Raw genomic sequence first — 23,203 nt, forward strand, 5'->3', positions numbered from 1 at the left:
TTTCCCGCACTCACTGCATTCATAGGGTTTCTCTCCGGTGTGGACTGTGTAATGTGTGACAAGGGTTGAGCTCCGAGAGAAGCTTTTCCCGCACTCACTACATTCATAGGGTTTCTCTCCTGTCTGGATCCTCTGATGCATAGTAAGGTTTGAGCTCCGAGAGAAGCTTTTTCCACACTCGCAACATTCATGGGGTCTCTCTCCTGTGTGGACTCTCTGGTGAGAGATAAGGGAGGAGAAGTGACTGAAACTTTTCCCGCACTCACGGCATTCATAGGGTCTCTCTCCTGTGTGCGTTGTCTGATGAGAGATAAGGGCTGATCTCTGAGTGAAGCTTTTCCCGCACTTGCAGCATTCGTAGGGTCGCTCTTTTGTGTGGATTCTCTGATGAGAGTTAAGGGTATATCTCTGAGTGAAGCTTTTCCCGCACTCACGGCATTCATAGGGTTTGTCTCCTCTGTGTATTCGCTGATGCCTACTAAGGGCTGAGGTACGATTGAAGCTTTTCCCACACTCACAGCATTTGTAAGGTGTCTCTTTCGTGTGGATTATCTCATGTCGAATAAGGGCTGAGCGGTAATGGAAGTTTTTCCCACACTCACTACATGTATTCTCTCGCTTTTCCGTGAGGATTTTCTCCTGGGACGTAGTTTCCTTGAGGTCCCTGTGAGTTCCCTGACAATTAATGGGTTCATCCACTCTCTCCTCTGAGTGGTTTCCCTGCTCTCTCTCTGGTCTGTGGTAATTTTCACCAACTTTTCCCTGCTCATGGGGGCTGGATACACTCCCTTTGGCTCTTCGCAGTAATTCCCCAAGTAATTCTTCCTGGTGAGGATTCTGCTCCTTGCTCTCCCTCACCACCCCATCACCTGCTAGAAGAGAGGAGAAATCTCAGAACTGGGGATGGAAAGGCAGAGAACAAACCCAAGTAAGTGCTGGAGAGACAGAAAATAAAAATCAGGGACTGAACCCCCCCCCAAACTCTTCCCCACAGGGGACAGTGGAGGGGATCAATTCTGCTCCCCACCCAGGACCGGCCTTTAGGGGGGGCTGTACGGGTGCCCCACCCAAGGGGGTGCCGGGCGCAGGGTTTGGATTCCCACCAGGTACACGCATATTCGTTCACCTAAAGGTGGCGTGTCAGGTGTCTGTCGAGGAACTAGTTAGGTAGGTCTTAGGTAGCTCTTAAAAGCTTTGCCAGTCCAGCTCTATTGTTTAAGGCTGTGAAAAAGTGCCCACACGCATGCGCACACACGCACACCATCCAACATGGCTCTGCTGGCCAAAGCTCAATTACAGACACAGCTATAGCGGCAAAAGCAGCCATTTTTTAAAACAGGAAACTAAATGCTCATAAGCTACATTAATGCAGAGTTAAGGTTGCCCAGTGCTGTCTCCTGCCTTGCACCATATGGATGGTGAGTAAACTTAAACCTCTGCAGACCAGGAAGTGAAAAGTTAATGTAAACTTTCCCCCAACCCTTAACCCTGTAGCTGGCCAGAACCAGTGAGAATGGTTCTGTGTGGGCCATGCAAAGGTTAACCAACTGCCACAGGGACTCAGGTATTCAGCTCAATGCAGCAGTAACGGGATGAATTCTATGGTCTGTGGTATAAAGGACGTCAGAGTAGACGACCTAATAGTCACATCTGGCCTTCAAAGCTATAAACCTATAATCGACCCGAGGAAAGACTAAGACATTGTCTGTGCTGTGCTCACAGGTGGGAATCGCAGCATCTATCCGCATGCCTCCAGCTGTGTGCACTGGGCCAGCTGTAGCTGTGACTGGCTGATGGAGGGATGGGTTGCAGCAGCTGGGCAGAGCTGTGCCTGTGCTATGCAGAGAGGGGCATGTGAAACTTGGAGGGCAATTCTGCCTCATTTCCGTGCTGAGTGTTGTAGGCTTGGTCAGCAAAGGTGCCCAAGGGCATGTTCTTGCCATGGGGGTTGTCAGCACCCTGGTGGCATATGTTTGAGTGACCTGTGGGGCTTAGTGAGGGGTAAGTGAAGGCAGTGACTCAAAAGGAAAACTCAGGTTGAGGGCAATGGGGTAGTAACACTGTGCAGTCTCAGCTGGCCTGTGTGCAGGAGGTTCAGTACTGGAGAGCAGGCCAGGGGGAGGAAGCTTCTGTTTGCTATGATGGAGTTGAACCCGAATATTATCTTAGCAAAGAGAAGAACATGTTAGACATTCTGCTGCACTGCTCTGTTCCCAGAGCGCTCTGTAACAGGGGAGGGGAGAGGGCTAGTGTGGGTGTCTCTGGCACGTCGGGGTGATGCTGAAACAGGGCAGAGCAGAGGTGGCACTGGGGGAGTGGCATGAACCTTAACTGTGCATTTCCCCTTCTAAGAACTGAGGGGACAGGAACCCTTACCCAGTGAGGTCACATTCTCACAGTTCTCCTGCATGACATCCCTGTAGAGGGCTCTCTGAGTGGGGTCCAGCAGAGCCCCCTCTCCCCTGGTGAAATACACAGCCACCTCCTCGAAGGTCACCGGCCCCTGAAAGAGCAAGAGCCCAACACTCAGTACTTGCTGCCCCACTCACAGCCCCACTATTCATGGAGGAAAGGAGCCAATCAAATGGAAGCTCTGAGAGAGTCAGCAGAGTCCTATCCCCATACTGCTGAGAGCAGCCAGGAGACATCTGGGTGAGGGGACGAAGTGAGAGCCCTTGTCTCTCCCAGCAGATCCACCAGACCTACTAGCCAGAGGCTGATACAGGAGATGGAGCCCCCAGTAGGGTCCAGGCACAGCCCCATGGTAGGGAGCCCAACACCCTCCCCACTGCCAGCAGCTGGATGTGAGGGGCCGGGACATCTTCCCTACACCTCCCTGCTGGGTGCCCCCTTTCCCTGTCACACCAGCCCCTGGCTAGCAGGCTGAGGGTTCAGCACTGGAAGTCTGGTCAGTTTTCCCAGCCCCAGCCAGGGGGTTGGTTTCTCTATCTTCTGTTTTACAAATTAGGGAATTTTCTCCCCCAACACCCAAGTGTTTGTTCCGAGGATCTAGGCCCATGTTAACAAGTCCCAGCAGGTTTGTCACACTGTGTCCCCACTCCCTATCCTCACCCAGGGTATTCCCTGCCCCCCTCCAGACCTAACTCCCCAGAAGTTGCCACCTCTTCAGTATTTCCTGCCCCTCCCTCTCCAGCAGGAACCCACCAGCAACCCCCCAATAACCCCTACCTGAGCTGGCTCCACTGCAGCCATTTCTCCTGTCCCATGGGAGGCTGGGACGAGCTGGAGCGAGAGGTGGGCGTCACTGTGCAGCCTGGCAGGGCGAGAAGGGCAGTTGTGGAGGTTTCAGAACAGGCTTCAGTTCATTTCACATCATGATTCCCCCAGGCCCTTTCCCTGCAGACAGAGATTGTAGATTCTGCCAGGCTGGGAACATGCTCAGTCCCCACAGTGCAGCAAAGACCGGGCCCCCGGCCCCTCCTTTCCCCCTTGTGCTCCCCCCAGCAGCAGTAACCAACCAAGACATTTTGAAGCCCTCCCAGCACCAGGGTGTGAATCAAACCCTGGACCAGACCAGACCCAAAGGAGCCCCCTTGGGGGGGTCCCCTTGCCCCTGCCCCCAGGGCAGCGCACTCCTGCCGCAGGGGGAACAGGGAGAGTCCGGGGCTGGTTCTTCCTCTCTCTGCTCCTCACCTCGGTCACAGGGAAGTGACCCTGGGCAGGGAGGCTGCAGTGAGTGTGCGGGGCCAGAGATCTGGGAACCTGCCCCCCCCCTCTAATTTCTCCTCACACCCTCTCCCATCCCCTCCTCCCCTTCCCTAGCACCCTGCCCCGGGCTGGGAGCCGGGGTCACCGCCCCGTTCCCGGGGGCTCCCCCCGCAGCTGCCCCGCTCCCAGCTGCCCCAGCCCCTTCCCGTGCCCTGCACCCCCCCCCCCCCGCTCCCAACTGCTCCAGCTTCCTCGGGCTGGAGCTGCTGGCCCCGCCCCCCCACTGACCCCGGGGGCTGTTTGGGGCGGGGGGCTCACTGAGGCTGCCCCCGGGGAAAAGCTCAGCGGAGGAGGCACCACAAGCTGCCGGCAGCGGGTCAGTCCCGGGGGGGGCCGAGCACCCGCCTGCAGCCGCCACAGCCTCCCCCCCCCAGAGCCCCCACGGGAGGGGGGGGGAGCAGCCTCCCCAGCCGGGGCTCAGGGCATTGGGGTGCCGGGGCTCCCCCCCGCGCACGCCTGGGCCCGGGACACTCACCCACACTCTGCCCGGGCTCCTGGTGCCTAGAGACCGATCAACCCCGCCTGCCCCCGCCCTTCCCCGCCTGCAGCTCCCGCCTCTCCCCTCCCGCCCCGCCAGCCGCACCCAGGGGAGCCCCGGGCCCAGGCTCTGTCCCCACCTGGAGCCCAGCGGGGCCGGGGGCAGCTCCTGCTGCAGCTGAGAACAGCGGCTCCGCTCCGGCCTGGGCGGCTCCAGCGCTGCTGGCAGCACGTGGCCACCAGGGAGCAGCTGCTGAGCCCGGGCTCCTGCGTCACAATGTGCCAGAGCCCCGCCCCCAGGAGCTGCCCCGCCCCCGGGCTGGGCCAGAGCCCCACCCACAGGAGCTGCCCCCCCCCCAGGGATTTGTTCTCCTGCCTCCTTCTTCCCAGCACCCACCGCTCCCAGCTGCTCCCTTCCTGTGTCTGCAAACACCCCCTGGGCAGCCTGCAGCGCTCGCTGGGGCTGGCTCCAGTGGCTGAAGTTGCCTCCATCTCTGATCACCCGGGGAGGGACGAAGAGAGGAGATGGGCCCAGGGTGTGAAAGCAGAATTAGGGGGCAGGGAAAGGAGGACAGTTTGGAAAGGTGGGTTTTTTGCAGGGGGTGTGTGTGTGATCCAGATGGAGTCAGAAGAAGTTGGGCAGCAGAGGCTCGGGGAACTTGAGGGGAACCCCCTGGGTGTCAGTGATGGCCAAGGATTGTACAGCACCTAGCGCAATATGGGGTCTGATCTCAGTCACAGTCTGTGCAGCACCTGGGAGCCCTGATGTCTGTTTCCTGATCACAGGCACTGGGGATGGAGTGAGGGAAACCTCAGCACCTGAAGGGTTAATGCAGCCCTGTGTTCAGCCCCTGCTAGGGTGACCGGACAGCAAATGTGAAAAATCGGGACAGGGAGTGGGGGTAATAGGAGCCTAGATAAGTAAAAGGCCCCAAAATCGGGACATCCGGTCACGCTAGTCCCTGCTGCGCTCATGAGGGGTTGGCTTAGAGAGTTGTGCTAATAACAGCAGCAAAGAGTCCTGTGGCACCTTATAGACTAACAAACCAACCCAGAAACTGTAAGTGCCTGAGAGAACCCACTGGGTTTCCCTACACAAACTCCCATATGGGCTAGTGGTCAGGATTCCTGGTTTTCACCCAGGGGGCCTGGGTTCAACTTCTGCTGTGGAAACCATTGTCAGAGAAAAACTCAGTTCTCACTTTTTGTTTGGGTGCAGCAAAATCAAATACTTTATTCTTTCTCTAGTAATTACAATAGAGGGAGGGAGTGTCCTAGGAAACAGGGTTGCCCCTTGTCCCGGACAGGTCTCTCTCAATTGGTAAACAATTACAGCGAGCATTTAGACCTTTGTTACAGACAATAACTAACAATAATACAGACAGTAAAGAGAAACAATTGCATTTGTTTATACATAAGCCTTTCTGCTATCTTATTTGTCTCACTACTAGAAAAAAGCAAGCCTGCATATTTGGTTATCTATTGCAAGGTCGTAATAACTTTTCACGCAGTTTATTCTCTGCCTCACACTATCTTCGCTTCTACAAATCTCACGTCATTAGGGTCACAGCTAGCCTAACTCTTGCTAACTAACTGACATGCATTAAGATCCCTTCCCAGTGTGGGGAGGGGATCCCAGAAGTGGGGGTGGGGCAGTGGTGTGGGGGGAGACCAGGGAAGGATCCCAGCAGTGTGGAAAGTTGAGAGCACAGGCCTGGCATGGGGGGTGGGGAGAGTGAATGTGTCCCTCTAAACCCACCAGCTGCAGACTAGGCAGGACTGGAAGAATTACGTATTTGTTGGTAAATGTCAATTTCTGTGTAAACACACGACCCAATGGCAAAATATTTCCATTGATAATCATCAAAATTGGCAGATGGGCAAAGTAAGAAACATGCTGCTTGAGAACTTACCCTGTTGTAGGAGCAGCAGTGATCTGTGTGCTGCGTATCACCTGTATGCCCAAAAGGTCTGTTACACTCCCCCCTCCCCCGCCCCGTCTCCTCTCCCTCTCTGAATGCCTGTGAAGTGGCTTTCCCCCTCCACCCTCCTCCTGCAATGCTTGTGGGATGAAGGGGCTGGTTGAACAGCTGGAAGAGCAGAAGAGCTCCTAGAAACCTGCATCACTGAAAGTGCAGCCATGGAGACACGCAGCTCCAAGTATGATACTAATAGCAATGATGGAGTCAAATCTTACTGAGTCACATACATGATAGTGATATGCAGAGAACCAGGCACATGCAGGGCCGTGGAGTTTTTATAGCACGTTGGAGGCCTTAGAAAGAAAAAGGTTAAGAACACCCCCCCCCCCCAGCCTCCCTGGTGGGTGCCCCCTCACATTTCACAGCAGCCGCTGGTTAATCAGGTCGGGCTCCAGCCCTGGGATTCTGGCACATTTTCCTAGCCCCACTGAGGGGGGTTGTTTCCTGTCCCACAAATTAGAGCATTTCCACCCTCTAACCTCGTGGGTCTGTTCCTAGAATGGAAGCCGCATATTGAACAAGTCCCAACAGCTTTGCTACACCCTGGCCTCCTCCCATTCCCCCTCCTGGGAATTTTTTGGCAAACTCCAACCCCCAAACCAGACTGCCCAAGCCTCCCTCCTCCGGTGCATTTGCTGTCCCTCCCCTCCAGCAGGAACCCACCAGCAACTCCCCAATAACCCCTACCTGGACAGGATCCTCTGCAGCCATTTCCGTTCCCTGTCCCATGGGAGGATGGGACGAGCTTGAGCGAAACATGGACGACATCCTGCAGCCTGGCAGGGCGAGAAGGGCAGTTGTGGGGGTTTCAGAACAGGCTTTAGTTCATGTCACATCACGATTCCCCCAGGATCTTTCCCTGCAGAGACACAGCCTAGGTTCTGCCATGCTGGAAACATGCTCCAGCTCTTTATTGCAGGGGAGACATGGCCCCTGCTGCCAGGCTAAGCCCACAGGGAGATTTTTCAGCCTCCCCAGTAATAAAGTCTCTGAACAAAATGCTGGAAAGGAGCAGAACCAAAGGGGCTGGGCAGGCTCCATAGGGACACTGGCTCCTCCCTTCCCCTCCTGTGTGGCCATGTCCTGTCGCTGGCAGAGATCGGCCCCCCCATCTCCCCCCCAGAGGCAGCCATGTCTGCGGGCTCCCCCAGCCAGCACCTACTAACCCCCACCCACGCTGGGGGAGTGACACAGGACAGCAAATTCCACCTACCCAAGGACAAATTGCCGCGGATAAACGGGCTGGGTTCACATCCCAAAGCTGAGGAGAATTGAAGAATTATGAAGAAAATAGGAAAAATGAGAGACTAGAGAGTCAATAATTTTAGGGAAAACGGGGGAATCTCCTTGGGTTTTCTAGCCACATATGGGGAGGGGAGAGAGAAGGGGAAGAACTAGAGAGAATTTTTCTCAGATTTTGAGACGGAAAGAAATGGCACAAACAGGAAAAGGATGCGAGTAGCTCACCCCCATGACCATAAGCGTGTGCAGCACATTTCATTAGGGTGCGCACCCAGGGAGCCCCTCCCTAGCCCCACCCCATCCACTGCCTCCCACTTCCTGCCCCCTGGCTGCCCCCCTCAGAACCCCAACCCCCCCCTGCTCCTTCTCCCCTGACTGCCCCCTCCCGGGACCCCCCCACTGTAACTGCCTCCCTAGGACCCTACCCCCTACCTGTCCCCCTTACCCTTATCCACACCCCCACCCCCAGACAGACCCCCAGGGACTCCCACGCCCCATCCAACCGCTCCCCGCCCCCTGACAGGACCCCCACAACTCCCGACCCATCCAACTCCCTCTGCTGCCTGCCTGCCCCGACCTTGCTTCACCCCCCACCCCCGACAGGCACCCCCCGAACCCCCAACCCCATCCAACTCCCCTGCTTCTTGTCCCTTGATCGCCCCTCCAGAGACCCCCCCACCCTCTAATCACCCCCAACTATCCAACCCCTCCCCACCTCCTGGCTGCTCTGTCTAGTGGCTGCTCCCACCCACAGACTCAAAGTGGCAGAGGAGGTTCCCTCTCCTCCAGGGGAAGGTTGCCTAGTGGTTAAGGCACAGGACTCAGGCTCAGATGTTTTGGGTTTGAGTCTCTGCTCTGCCACAGACTCCCTGCTTAGCCTTGGGAAAGTCACTTCACCTCCTTGTGCCCTAGATCCCACCTGCCCAATGGGGCCAACACTGACGCTGCCTCCTGGGCTAAATCCATCCATGGATGGGTGATATGTGTGTGTGGGGGGAAATGGAGATACCAACATGGGGAGATTTGGGCTGAATTTCTCCACAGCCGGAGAGTGGGAGCCAGCTCCACAGGGGGATGGGAGCGAGAGGGACTCAGGCCAGCTCCACACAGAGGGGGATCAGGGCTTGAGCCCTGCAACTTCTACCACTAAGGTGGCTGGGGCTCCCGAGCGGGGGACTTCAGCCCCACATCTTCTGCCAGGGTCGGGGGTTCTCCTCCCTGCCCCAGGGTGGCTCCTCGCCCCCTCCCCCTCCCACTGCAGCTCCTGCTGGGGCTTCTCCTCCCCCCAGCTCGGCTCCTCTCCCCTACCAGTATCTGGAGCTTCTCCTCCCCACAACCTGCCCCTGCCCCAGCCCAACTGGGCTCCCCGGGGCACCCGCCGCTGCTGTGGCCGGAGCAGAGCCTGGCGGGCAGGGAGCAGGGGGCCCTGGCAGAGCCCCCAGCCCGAGCGGGGCGGGGCAGCCCCAGGGGAACGGGGGGGCTCTGCTGCTGCCGACCCCGGGGGCTGTTTGGGGGGGGCTCACTCAGCCCCCCAGGAGCGGGGGGGGGGGAGCAGCGGAGCGGAGCCTGCCCAGCAAACAGCTGATCGCAGCTGCGCCCAGGCCGCCCCCGGGGAAAAGCTCCGCAGAGGAGGCGCCACAAGCTGCCGGCAGCGGGTCATTCCCCGGGGGGGCCGAGCACCCGCCTGCAGCCGCCGCAGCCTCCCCCCCCCGGAGCCCCCACGGGAGGGGGGGAGCAGCTCCCCCAGCCGGGGCTCAGGGCATTGGGGTGCCGGGGCTCCCCTCATGCGCACGCCTGGGCCCGGGACACTCACACACACACTCTGCCCCGGGGCTCCCCTGGTGCCCAGAGACCGATCAACCCCCCGCCTGCCCCCCCGCCCTTCCCCGCCTGCAGCTCCGGCCTCTCCCCTCCCGCCCCGCCAGCCGCACCCAGGGGAACCCCGGGCCCAGGCTCTGTCCCCACCTGGAGCCCAGCGGGGCCGGGGCAGCTCCTGCTGCAGCTGAGAACAGCGGCTCCGCTCCGGCCCGGGCGGCTCCAGCACTGCCGGCAGCACGTGGCCACCAGGAGCAGCTGCTGAGTCCGGGCTCCTGCGTCACAATGTGCCAGAGCCCGCCCCAGGAGCTGCCCGCCCTGGGCTGTGCCAGAGCCCCGCCCCCAGGAGCTGCCCCGCCCCCGGACTGTGCCAGAGCCCCGCCCCCGGGAGCTGCCCCACCCCCGGGCTGTGCCAGAGCCCCGCCCCCAGGAGCTGCCCCCCCCCCGGGCTGTGCCAGAGCCCCACCCCCAGGAGCTGCCCCGCCCCCGGCCTGCGCCTGAGCCCCGCCCCCAGGAGCTGCCCCGTCCCCGGGCTGTGCCAGGTCCCCACCCCAGGAGCTGCCCCGCCCCGGCCTGCGCCTGAGCCCCGCCCCCAGGAGCTGCCCCGTCCCCGGGCTGTGCCAGAGCCCCACCCCCAGGAGCTGCCCCGCCCCCGGGCTGTGCCAGAGCCCCCCCCCCAGGAGCTGCCCCGCCCCTGATCTCTGGGTTTTCTTCTTCCAGCTCCTGCCTCCTACTTCCCAGCACCCCCCGCTCCCAGCTGCTCCCTTCCTGTGTCTGCAAACACCCCCCGGACGGGCTGCAGCGCTCGCTGGGACTGGCTCCAGTGGCTGAAGTTGCCTCCATCTCTGCTCACCTGGGGGTGGGGGCGGGACAAAGAGAGGAGATGGGCCCAGGGTGTGAAAGCGGAATCAGGAGGCAGGGAAAGAAGGACTGTTTGGAAAGGTGGGTTTTTGCGGCGGGGGGGGGGAGGGTGATCCAGATGGAGTCAGAAGCAGTTGTGCAGCAGAGGCTCAGGGAAATTGAGGGGAACCCCCTGGGTGTTCCAGTGTTAGCCAGGGATCGTACAGCACCTAGCGCAATATGGGGTCCCAGAGCCGTAACTAGCAATTTTTACACCCAAGGCAAGAATATAAAATTGCACCCCCCCGTGCCACCCAGCCCCCTTGAAACACCCCCCCAGCGCCACCCATCCCTGTGGAAACAACCCCCTCCCCAGTGCTGCCCACCCCACAGAAACAAACCCTCCTTCCCCAGCGCTGCCCCCCCCGAAACACCTGTGGGCTGAAAAGGAAGGTTTGGGGGAGGGAGAAGAAACGGCCCCCATAGGGTGACCAGATCTCACCGTCACACCCCTCTTCACCCCCCAGCCCCTCGCTGGCCTGCTGCATCTCCTGCTAGTCAGTCCCCCACCCACCACTCCCCTCCTTTCACCTCCTCCCTCCCCTGCCAGAAACCCCCCTGCCCACCCCTAGAGCCCCTGCTGGCTCACTGCTCACCTCTGTGCCCACCTGCCACTTGCCCACCTGCTCACCCACCTGCTCCCCACTTGCCCCCTCACCCCCCCCCAGTGTAAAGCCTCATTCAGAGACCCAGGGGTCACTATATCACTGCACACAGCAGTCACTCAGTGCGGTTGTAGATAAATCTCTGCATTATGCATTTTTGTATAACTTGTCTATGACTTTGTATTGAACCTTGGTAATATGTTATAGGGGGCCCCTAAGGTAGTGTAATTAAGGTAACAGAAAAATGTCTTTTTGCTAGAAGTAGAATAAGATCTCCCCCCACCCCCCTTGGTAACCCGTCGCCCTGTGGAGTGAATGAGGTGGGACTGAGGAAGGCAGCACCTCCAGACAGCTGCACCCCTTGGAGAGGGGCTGGGAGCCCGACCAAGGCCAATCAGACTTGGCAAGTGGGCTGGCTAGAGAAGAGCCGACACACTGACAGCCTCGGGGTTAGGAGCAAGCACCTTCCTGTGGGAACCCCCTCTGTGCAGCACTGGGACAACCCCCAGCCCAGAGAAAAGCAGCAAAAAGGACCAACAGACACTGTCCCAGATTTTGACTCTGGGAGATTTGCCCCTCTTCATCCACCGACTCGCCGCTTGCCTCCTCATCCCTCCCCCCCCCCCAGTATAAAGCCTCATTCAAAGACCCGGGGTGGGGGGGTCGCTATATCACTGCTCACAGCAGTCACTCACTGCAGTACCAAACATTAAACTACTGAAAATGGCGCTCCCCCTCCAGCCACTGACTTTTTGGACTGGAAAGCTTTCCCCCAGATCTCCCCTTTAGAAGACATCCCCAGACAGGCTGAGGGATACTGCTGTGACCTCACCTGGCAGCCCCCAAAGAAGGAATTGGGGGGACTGAATGGACAGGGCCCCTCTCTAGCTGAAGCCTGGCAAGGGAGGTACGTGGATCCCACCAGAAGTTAAAATGAAAAGTGAGGGAGGGGAGGCTCTGCTGGACCTGGGCAGCTCTAGATACAGCACCAGGCATGTAGGAGGATTTCCACTCCTGAGCCATGGAAGCAGAAATTGACTTTTCCTTTCCAGATTTAGCTAATGTTCAGAAAGGGAATCTAGCGCCTGCCTTCCAGATTTGAACACCTCAGCATTCAGGAGCGCTCGAGCTCAGTTTGGGCAGCTGTTACTTCATTTCTCCCAAATCAAATATGCTGATCTACTGGCATTTGCTGTAGAAAAAGTAGGATAAAATTGAGCAAGAAATGCTTCCCAGTGGTTTTTAGGACTGGAATTGCTATTTTCAACAGTCATTGCCTTTTTTCTTCTAGTTTTATTTGTTTAAAAGGAAGACACTGATATTGCACTGGCAAATTCCCCATAGAAACAAAGAATAATAAAGGCACCTCAACTTTTCCTCATTTATGGAGGACAGTCTTACAATATGCATCCAGATCTCCTCCAATCACACAAGCTGAAAATTGTTCCACTTTACTGCAGTTCTATAACCATGCGGGAACCAGTCCTGTCTGTGTTCTGTGCACATCCAGAATTCCTCCTGAATGACCCGCCCTGGGAGCAAGTTACCAGTGACCCAGGGCTGGGACGAAAGGAGGGTGCAGGTGGGGGGGAGCCCAGGGTGGGGATGGCAGGGGGTGAGGGTCAGGAGTGGAGACCCAGGGCTGGGATGGCAGGGGTGTGGGTGGAGGGCAGAGCCCAGGTCTGGGGCGGCAGGGAGTGTGTGGGGGCCCAGGGCTGGGGTGGGGACAGCCAAAGTTTTTTTGCTTAGGCGGCAAAAACCTAGAGCCGGACCTGCCTCCACCCACCGTGACGTAGGTAGGAGCGGATCATTATTATCCCTACTTGAAAGAGGGAGAAGCTGAGGCTGAGAAAGGAGAATTTACTTGTATTAGGTCACAAAGCCAGTCAGTGGCAGAGTTGGGAATAGGACCCAAGAGCCCTGATTTTCAAACTAACTGTCGGATCTTGAATTTCAGACATTGAATGACCTGAATAAAGTGCTCTCAGATGAGCTCCAGACAAGCAACAGTGCACAGGAATTATTCAGCAAGTATTTGAGGAGAACTGCAATGTTAGAGAGAATCATGAACTGCTCAGAGACCATTAATGCAGAGAAGCAGCAAAATTCATCAAACATAGAACTGGTTCTGACTTATTTTCTTGGTCTTAAAAGAGACCAACAAGGACCTGAGTCTCCTCCCTGTCAATAACCCCCTGCTGAGCCAATCAGGGTAGAGACTGAGGATGGGAGGCTGAGGGTTCTCACCAGAGAGCCCAAAGGATGGACCAGGTCACTGGTGGGGATCACTGCCCGAGCACTATTTCAGCCCCACATTTTTGGGTGGACCTCCCACAGTGGGAACTGCAGAGCACTCCGATGCAACACACACACACACACACACACACACACCCTCTCCTGGTGTTGGGAGGGGAACAGGAGAAAGGACAAAGGAAGCAAGACACAAAGAAAAAGGAGAGAGGGATGGATGGAGGAAAAGGTGAAACACAAAGGACAATCCCCAATGTCCCGTGATTCTAAGGGCCAAAATCCTAGGTGCGTAAAAAAATTCTGCCTCCTTAAGCTCGTGTTTTCCATGCCTAGAATTCAACTCTCACCAGATGGATCAGACTGAACAGGTTTCAAACCTCCAGGAGGCTCTTACCTTCTAAACAGGGACGGCTGTTTTCTAGTAAAATCACTAAAAGGGAAGGAGAAAACTCAAAAGAGGTTCCTCCTGGTGCTCACGTCCGTGAACCCGAATACTCTCTCAGTCCTCAGAGAGAGACCTGGAGAAGGAGACTTGCTGCAGCAAAGCCACAGGGGTCTCTGAGGTTTCCCTGGCCCCTCGCCCCTGTCCTGCCTGGCTGATGTCAGCATCTCTCTGTGAGGTCACCACCTCCCCACCACCTTGGACCAATAGGCTGAGGTCCTGCCAAAGGCCTTTGTGATGTCACTGCTGCACCCCTCCCTCGCTGTGCCAATGTCCTGCCCCTGGCCAGGCACTTTGCAGGTTTGAGCTACTCCCTGAGGATCACCCCACTCAAGGAGCGTTCGTTCTAGGCAGCAAGCCGGCTAGACAGGGAAACATCAGACGCTGCTCCCAATGCTACACTCAGTTTTTCAGAAATGAGTCGACTTTATGGCCAGAAGAGACCATTAGAGCATCTAATCTGACCCCCTGCATATCACAGGCCTCCTGCATGACACAATAGCTACTTTTGGGGCAAACACATTCCAAAAAGGCATCTAGTCCTCATGAAATGACATCAGGAGATGGAGAATCCATCACTTTCCTTGGTAGCTTGTTCCTGTGATGAATCATCCTCGCTGTTGAATATTTGTGCCTTAGTTGTAATATGAATTTGTCTCTTTTCACCTTCCAGCCATTGGGTCTTCTTATTCCTTTCTCTGCTAGATTAAAGAGCCCTTTAATACCCAATCTTTTCTCTCCATTAAGGCAGTTCAACACTTCAATGAAGTCACCTTTCAATCTTCTTTTGATCAGCTAAACAGGTTGAGCTCTTTCAATAGCTCACTAGAAGGCATTTTTCTCCAGCCCTCAGAACAATTGGTGGCTCTTTGCTGCCCCAGCTCCAGTTTCACAACATCTTTTTCAATTGAGGACACCAAAACTGGAGGCAGTATTCCACTATCAGTCTCACTGATGCCGTGTCACCTCCTGTGACGTTATTGACATAATCTGTAACTGTACAGATCACCGTTGCGACCACTGTTCTATATTTGCAGCCAATATTGTAGAAAGGTTGTCGTGTAAGGGGTCTATGGAGAGGTTCTGATTGGCTGATTATAATGATGCCATCTCTAGATGTGTATCATTTTTGTAGTTGACGTTATAAGTATTGGCTCTGTTCTGTCCATAGTTCAAACTTGTGCTCTGCTTCCGGGGAACACCCCAGACAAGTTGGTGTCAGTTCTGCCTAGCCTGCTTGATGGCCCATTAAGGAACATCAGCTACACAACTGCCCCACTGAGAGAAGGCAGATACGCCTTGTGACTCAGCAAGGTATGCAGGGACCTGCCTATGGACAGAACTCTAATATTTTTCTATGCTACGTGCTGGATAGAGTGTCCTTGGGACAAAGAAAGCAAAGACCACATGGCAAGAGACTATAAAAGGCTGATGCCTTGTCTCCATCTTGTCTTCAATCCTGCTTCATACCTCTGAAGGGACTTTGCTACAAACTGAAGCTCTAGACAAAGGACTGAATGACCCATCCCAGCTGCGGATTGACTCCAGAGACTTGATTTGAACTTGCAGTTTATTCCATCATTGCTACAAGCCTGAACCAAGAACTTTCCCATTACTGTATGTGAAGGGTTCAAATCCATGTGCATTTTATATAACAACCTGGTCTATGGATTGTGCCAGCTCTTTTCCAGACCCGAAGTCCAGACTATGGTCTAGCCCACTATGACTCTTTTGATGGTTTAAATTACACTCACAGGCACTGAGGATAGAGTTACTGAAAGTTTCGGAGTTAGGAGCTGATAGGTCAGTGGTCCAGTCCCCTCACAGATGACCCCTACCCTCTGGGACAGGGGCAGGTCTGAGCTCTCACACCAAATGCTCATTGTGGTTGCCAGAATCTATGGGCGGCTCATTTAGTTTACACTGAGGGTTGAGTCCTGCTTCGTGCACCATGTGTGAGAATGAAAATCCTAAACCGCCCTTTGAAATAACGAATGCAGCAGGACGTGTTATTGTCCCTGCCCCAAAGCAGACAGACCGATGGAGAAATGCCATTGAGAATAGGGTAATACTCCACTGCCGTTCTACCTTTTTTACTTGCTACACTCCCTCCCAGCCTTGTGGGGTCTCAGAGCCCGTTATTGAGCCTGAGCCGAGATATCTACACTGCAAATTTACCACCCCACAGCCCAAGCCCCGGGAGCCTGAGCTGGTATGGGGCAGCCCTGGGTGTTACATTGCAGTGTGGACATAAGCCTATTGTGTTTCATTTCTTAGGTTCTGCTGCCATCGTGTGGCCATTTCCTTCCCCTCCTTTCTGTCCAAAGCGCAGAGCCCAGTTCCTCCAGGGGGAGAAGGACATCTTCCGTCTTCCCTTCCTCAACAGGCTGGGGTCTGGCTGGGGAACAGCCGTTTCTGAGGATTAATTTCATATTAATGGTGTTGATCTATAGATTTTACAGCCAGACTAGATCACTAGGTACCTCTGCTCTGACCTGATTCAGAACAGAGTCCAGAGAATTTTACCCAGTGACTCCTACATCCACCCCAAGATCTTCTGGCTGAACAAGGAGGGTTCATTCAGAAAGTCATCGTGTTTGGGTGTAAAGGTGTGAAATGATGGGGAAATTGGCCCCTCTTTCAAGTTTAAACGTTGTAACTTCTACACCTAGACCGGGGTGGCCAACCTGAGCCTCAGAAGGAGCCAGAATTTCCCAGTGTAACTGCCAAACGTGCACCTTTGTATGCAACTACTGAGTCAATTGTGAACCTTCCCATCATTGTCCTTTGCTCTTAATCCTTAATCCATCATGGGCCCATTTCCCGCCTCTCTTTTCATACAGAAGCACAATTTTCTTTGCACAGACACAGGAACAGCAAGATCTTTCTCTGTCCCTTGTGCAAAGCAGGGGGCCAAATTCCATGGAAACAATGGACAAGCAGGGGGCTCTGGGCACATCCAGCCCTGGCCGTGAGATGTTCCCTCCCACTCTTTCCCTCCCACTATGGACCCTGCACCATAGTAACTCTAGCTCAGGAACTAATCCATGCAATAAACCTCGATGCCAACTCTGCCCACATATCTACACCAGCAACACCATCACAGGACCTAACCAGATCAGCCACACCATCACCGGTTCATTCACCTGCACGTCCACCAATGTAATATATGCCATCATATGCCAGCAATGCCCCTCTGCTATGTACATTGGCCAAACTGGACAGTCTCTAAGGAAAAGGATAAATGGACACAAATCAGATATTAGGAATGGCAATATACAAAAACCTGTAGGAGAACACTTCAACCTCCCTGGCCACACAATAGCAGATCTTAAGGTGGCCGTCCTGCAGCAAAAAAACTTCAGGACCAGACTTCAAAGAGAAACTGCTGAGCTCCAGTTCATCTGCAAATTTGACACCATCAGCTCAGGATTAAACAAAGACTGTGAATGGCTTGCCAACTACAGAACCAGTTTCTCCTCTCTTGGTTTTCACTCAACTGCTAGAACAGGGCCTCATCCTCCCTGATTGAACTAACCTCGTTATCTCTAGCTTGCTTCTTGCTTGCATATATATACCTACCCCTGGAAATTTCCACTACTTGCATCCGAAGAAGTGGGTATTCACCCACGAAAGCTCATGCTGCAAAACGTCTGTTAGTCTATAAGGTGCCACAGGATTCTTTACTGCTTTTACCTCCCCTCTTTCTTTATGCTGCTGTTGTTATTTCATGGATTGTCTGGGATGGGGAAAAGCTGAGTTCACTCCAGGTGGAGGGGAAAAGAACCCTGAAAATCTCAGGACCCAACCCTGCTACCAGGATCACTGAGGTACTGGGAATCTGCCTGGGAAAGGGACTGTGTGAATTGTCAAGGTGGGGAACGAATAACAATCTACAACTAGATCCACCTCATTAACCACTGACACAGGCTAATCCTGCTGCCGATAGAAGGGAAACTGGGAGCCATTCTTTGCTCTTCAGCCATGGAAACTGACCCAATTGAACCGCAGTGAATGTGCTGGGGAAAGCTGGAGTTTACAGGCAGGTGGAAATAGCAGATCCTAGAAACACCTGGAACTCCGCACACCACTTCTGCCACCAGAGTGAGGTGTTGAGCTGCTCACAGCATCCCCCACCATGACCTTGCAGCAGGCGATTGCAGCACCCCCAACCCAATGCAGGGGAGATGGCTGAGTGTATCTCTGCACCCTGAGACCAGGGCATCCACTCTCTCTGCCCCACACATAGAATCTGGCCCTGCTGAAAAGTGACCCCTATGAACAAGTCACCTCCAGGAGAGCAGGATTGGTCCTCGGAGAGGGGAACGGGCTTCTCGTGAAGCTTATAGGTCACTGGATGCTCTGGAAACAGGAGGGCTCTGAGTGTAACCCATAGCAAACACAACCTGCTAGGGGATGTAGCTCAGTGGTTGAGCACATGCTTTGCATATATGAGGCCCTCGGTTCAATCTCCATGATCATTTTTTCACCCTGCTGCTTTGCTCATGCCCAGAGGGGATGTGGCCCACTAGTCTCCCTGCACCAGTTTCAGTCCTGCTCAGTGAGGGGCAAGTGACAATTGCATGGAAGGTCTGGGGGGGTTCTGCTCCTAAGTCACCTTGGTATGTTTAAGATTCCCACCCGCTGTGCTGCTTGGGACAATGGTAGATGAGAAGGGCGAATCCTCCAGCACTGGAGGGAAAGGTCCCATCTGCACAGACTGAGAGGCAAGGAAACAGAGGGGCAGGGTAGAGAGAGGTCAGTGATTTACTCCCAGCAGGGGACACTGTCTTTTTGAGTATCAGAGGGGAGGCCGTGTTAGTCTGGATCTGTAAAAGTCCTGTGGCACCTTCTAGACTAACAGACGTATTGGAGCATGAGCTTTCGTGGGTGAATCCCCACTTCGTCAGATGAATGGAGTGGGAATTCTGTGCCTGGCTTGCCAACTACAGAAGCAGTTTCTCCTCCCTTGGTGATCACACCTCAACTGCTAGAAGAGGGTCTCATCCTCCCTGATTGAACTAACCTCCTTATCTCTAGCCTGCTTCTTGCCTGCATACGTATACCTGCCCCTGCAAATTTCCACTACATTCACCTGACGAAGTGGGTATCCACCCACGGAAGCTTATGCTCCAATAGGTCTGTTAGTCTGTAAGGTGCCATGGGACTCTTTGTTTTTTTGAGGCGAGTGCTGCTGGCTTGGGATGGTGCTGACGATGGATAGAAAAAAGGCTGGAGTCAATGGCAGATGGAACCACAGAAGGGGAAGGGGAATGGCAGCCCCACAGAAGGTCCTGGGTGCTCAGATGCCCCCAGTTATTGCACCCAGGCCTGTCCTAGAGAGAGAAAAGACACCGAGGGACCCAGCCCCCCTACAGTGATCCCATGGACAAGAACCTGGTTAGGAGTGGGGTGAAGGTTCCCTCTGGGCAAAGGGGAGCTGAAATCCCTCTGTGTCCTGGAATTTAAGCAATGAAAGCTTCAAACACTGCACGGTTGTGGGCTGAGATGCATCAGCAGAAGATTGGGCTGGACAGGGGTGGCAGGTTTGTATAATTTTTGGTGGTGCCCAGAATGGGACCAAGTCCTGCCCCACCTGCCACACACACCTGTGTAAGGCTCTGGGAAGGAGTTTGGTTGTGGGAGAGAGAGGGGTTGGGCTCTGGGAGAGTTTGGGTGCAGGGTCTGGGCTCAGTCAGGGGGTTGTGCTGAAGGAGGCAGTGTGGGGGGCAGGCTCTTGGAGGGAGGTTGGGTGCAGGTGTGGGGTCTGGGCTGGGGCAGGGGTCGCAGGAGAGGGTGAGGGGTGCAGCATTTACCTCGGGCATCTCCCGAAAGCAACCCGCAGCCCCTAAGCTGGAGGGCCGGGGGCGTCTCTGCGCACCGCTGCCCGCAGACTCCACCCCTGCAGCTCCCATTGCCACAGTTGGCAGAGTTGGCAGTTGGGGCGGGGGCAGCATGTGGAGACCCCCCCCACCACCACAGCTGTTCTTCTCACAGCTGGCTGATGGGGGGCAGCAGGGGATCTCCCCAATCTGGGGAGACCTACCTCGGGAGGGGAAACTCTGCCTGTCTGTACTCTCCCGAATAACTGCAGTTGCTCGAAATAAATGGCATAATATAATAACATTTAACATCCCTGTGGTGGGAAGAACATCTCAACAGCCCAACGCTGTGGCATTTAATTTCAAAAAGGGGAACTATACAAAAATTAGGGGGTTAGTTAAACAGAAATTAAAAGGTACAGTGACTGAAGTGAAATTCCTGTAAGCTGCATGGACACTTTAATGACACCATAATAGAGGCCCAACTTAAATGTGTACCCCAATTTAAGAAACACAGTAAAAGAAATAAAGAAGAGCCACCGGGGCTTAACAACCATGTAAAAGAAGCAGGGAGAGACAAAAAGACTTCCTTTAAAAAGTGGAAGTCAAATCCTAGAAAGAAGCATAAAGATTGCCAAATTGTAGGTGACAAATCTGAGGAACTGTCACAGACTGAAGTGTCACTAGAGCAGGTTTTGGAATTAATTGATAAACTCAACATTAACAAGTCACCGGGACCAGATGGCATTCACCCAAGAGTTCTGAAAGAACTCAAATGTGAAGTTGCGGAACTATTAACTATGGTTTGTAACCTGTCCTTTGAATCGGCTTCGGTACCCAATGACTGGAAGTTAGCTAATGTAACGCTAATATTTAAAAAGGGCTGTAGAGGTGATCCCGGCAATTACAGACCAGTAAGTCTAACATCGGTACCGGGCAAATTAGTTGAAACAATAGTAAAGAATAAAATTGTCAGACACATAGAAGAACATAAATTGTTGGGCAAAAGTCAACACGGTTTTCGTAAAGGGAAATCGTGTCTTACTGATCTATTAGAGTTCTTTGAGGGGGTCAACAAACATGTGGACAAGGGGGATCCAGTGGACATAGTGTACTTAGATTTCTAGAAAGCCTTTGACAAGGTCCCTCACCAAAGGCTCTTACGTAAATTAAGTTGTCATGGGATAAAAGGGAAGGTCCTTTCAAGGATTGAGAACTGGTTAAAAGACAGGGAACAAAGGGTAGGAATTAATGGTAAATTCTCAGAATGGAGAGGGGTAACTAGTGGTGTTCCCCAAGGGTCAGTCCTAGGACCAATCCTATTCACCTTATTCATAAACGATCTGGAGAAAGGGGTAAACAGTGAGGTGGCAAAGTTTGCAGATGATACTAAACTGCTCGAGATAGTTAAGACCAAAGCAGACTGTGAAGAACTTAAAAAAGAGCTCACAAAACTAAGTGATTGGGCAACAAAATGGCAAATGAAATTTAATGTGGATAAATGTAAAGTAATGCATATTGGAAAAAATAACTCCAATTATACATAAAATATGATGGGGACTAATTTAGTTACAACAATTCAGGAAAAAGATCTTGGAGTCATCGTGGATAGTTCTCTGAAGATGCCCATGCAGTGTGCAGAGGCGGTCAAAAAAGCAAACAGGATGTTAGGAATCATTAAAAAGGGGTTAGAGTATAAGACTGACTATATTATTACCGTTATATAACCCCATGGTACGCCCACATCTTGAATACTATGTACAGATGTGGTCGTCTCATCTCAAAAAAGATATACTGGCATTAGAAAAGGTTCAGAGAAGGGCAATTAAAATGATTAGGGGTTTGGAACGGGTCCCATATGAGAGATTAAAGAGGCTAGGGCTTTTCAGCTTGGAAAAGAGGAGACTAAGAGGGAATATGATAGAGGTATATAAAAATCATGAGTGATGTGGAGAAAGTAGATAAGGAAAAGTTGTTTACTTACTCCCATAATACAAGAACTAGAGGCCACCAAATGAAATTAATAGGCAGCAGGTTTAAAACAAATAAAAGGAAGTTCTTCTTCACACAGCGCACAGTCAACTTGTGGAACTCCTTGCCTGAAGAGGTTGTGAAGGCTAGGACTATAACAGGGTTTAAAAGAAAACTGGAAAAATTCATGGAGGTTAAGTCCATTAATGGCTATTAGCCAGGATGGGTAAGGAATGGTGTCCCTAGCCTCTGTTTGTCAGAGGATGGAGATGGATGGCAGGAGAGAGATCACTTGATCATTGTCTGTTAGGTTCACTCCCTGGGCTGCTTCTGCTCTACAACTATAATTGTCTTTTTACACCAAAATCACTAACTTGAGCAGCCAATTCCATGTACAGTCCAAGTGGATGTAAGGCACAGGTAACTTTTGCCTCAGGGTAGCTTGTTGGCATCAACCCTCTCTCCCCCACCTGGAGCTGATGAAATTCCTGGCTGGAGGGACACACGCTCCTACAAGTCAAAAGGAAAGGAGCTGATAGAAAAGATCACAGGACTGACCCCAAAGGAGGGTGAGCTGCAAAAGGCAGAAGCAGGCAACTCATCTGGCAGAGCTGAGAGACCACAGTGAAGATGGTGCAAAGATCACTATATTGGAATTAGCAAATGTGATTTTTTTTAAAAGAAATCTTTGGGAAGCCCTAATAAAGGCATTTCTTACAGTTCTCTCCGATTTGGATTTTCTGATATCTAATAGGGAATGACATCTGATTGAAGCCTTTCCCAAATGCAGAGCATGTGTAGGGTAGCTCTCATGTGTGGATTCTCTGATGTGTGACAAGGCTTGAGCGCTGACTGAAGCTTTTCCCGCACTCAGAGCACGCATAGGGCATCTCCCCTGTGTGGATTCTCTGATGTCTGATAAGGTGTGAGCGCCGACTGAAGCTTTTCCCACACTCAGAGCACGTGTAGGGCATCTCCCCAGTGTGGATTCTCTGGTGTGTGATAAGGTGTGAGCGCTGACTGAAGCTTTTCCCGCACTCAGAGCATGTGTAGGGCGTCTCCCCTGTGTGGATTCTCTGGTGTGTGACAAGGCTTGAGCACCAACTGAAGTTTTTCCCGCACTCAGCGCACGTATAGGGCGTCTCCCCTGTGTGGATTCTCTGATGTGTGATAAGGTGTGAGCGCAGACTGAAGCTTTTCCCGCACTCAGCGCACGTGTAGGGCGTCTCCCCTGTGTGGATTCTCTGATGTCTGATAAGGTGTGAGCTCCACCCGAAGCTTTTCCCGCACTCAGCGCATGTGTAGGGCGTCTCTCCTGTGTGGATACTCTGATGTCTGATAAGGTGTGAGCGCTGACTGAAGCTTTTCCCGCACTCAGCGCACGTGTAGGGCTGCTCTCCTGTGTGGATTCTCTGATGTGTGATAAGGTTTGAGCGCAGATTGAAGCTTTTCCTGCACTCAGCGCATGTGTAGGGCGTCTCCCCTGTGTGGATTCTCTGATGTCTGATAAGGCTTGAGCGCAGATTGAAGCTTTTCCCGCACTCAGCGCATGTGTAGGGCGTCTCCCCTGTGTGGATTCTCTGATGTCTGATAAGGCTGGCGCCGACTGAAGCTTTCCCGCACTCGTGGCATGTGTAGTTTGTCTCTTCCAAGTTGATTCTCTCATGTGTAATAAGGTCTGAGAGGCTACTGAAGTTCTCCTCTGGCCTCTGCTGAGTCTCAGAGGCTTTTACTGTTTCTCGGAGTGCACAACTCCTGGAAACATTCCCTTTGGGTCTTCCTGATAACGTCCCATGTGGTGCTCCTTGTTCAGCATCTTCCTGCTGGGGTTTCTGCTCCTCATTCTCATGCACCATCCCATCGCCGGATGGGAGACAGAGAGAATCCAGACATAGGTCACTCCCTGTGCCTGAGAGAAAGGAAATCTCAGAGACAGGAATTTTAAAAGGGATGAACAAACCAAAATAT

General features: G+C 53.6%; 1 protein-coding gene across 1 annotated transcript; it reads right to left on the reverse strand.

Moving 5' to 3' along the window:
- On the reverse strand, positions 1-22,788 carry LOC120381662 (zinc finger protein 418-like; the record flags this gene model as incomplete). Its single annotated transcript, XM_039499797.1, has 2 exons — positions 1-569; positions 22,077-22,788. Coding segments are annotated over 2 exons (1,281 nt in total), but the record flags the coding sequence as incomplete, so codon positions are not given.
- Between the last annotated feature and the right edge of the window lie 415 nt (positions 22,789-23,203).

This window comes from Mauremys reevesii, linkage group 14 (genome assembly GCF_016161935.1).
Source record: "Mauremys reevesii isolate NIE-2019 linkage group 14, ASM1616193v1, whole genome shotgun sequence".
Classification (NCBI taxonomy): Eukaryota; Metazoa; Chordata; order Testudines; family Geoemydidae; genus Mauremys; species Mauremys reevesii.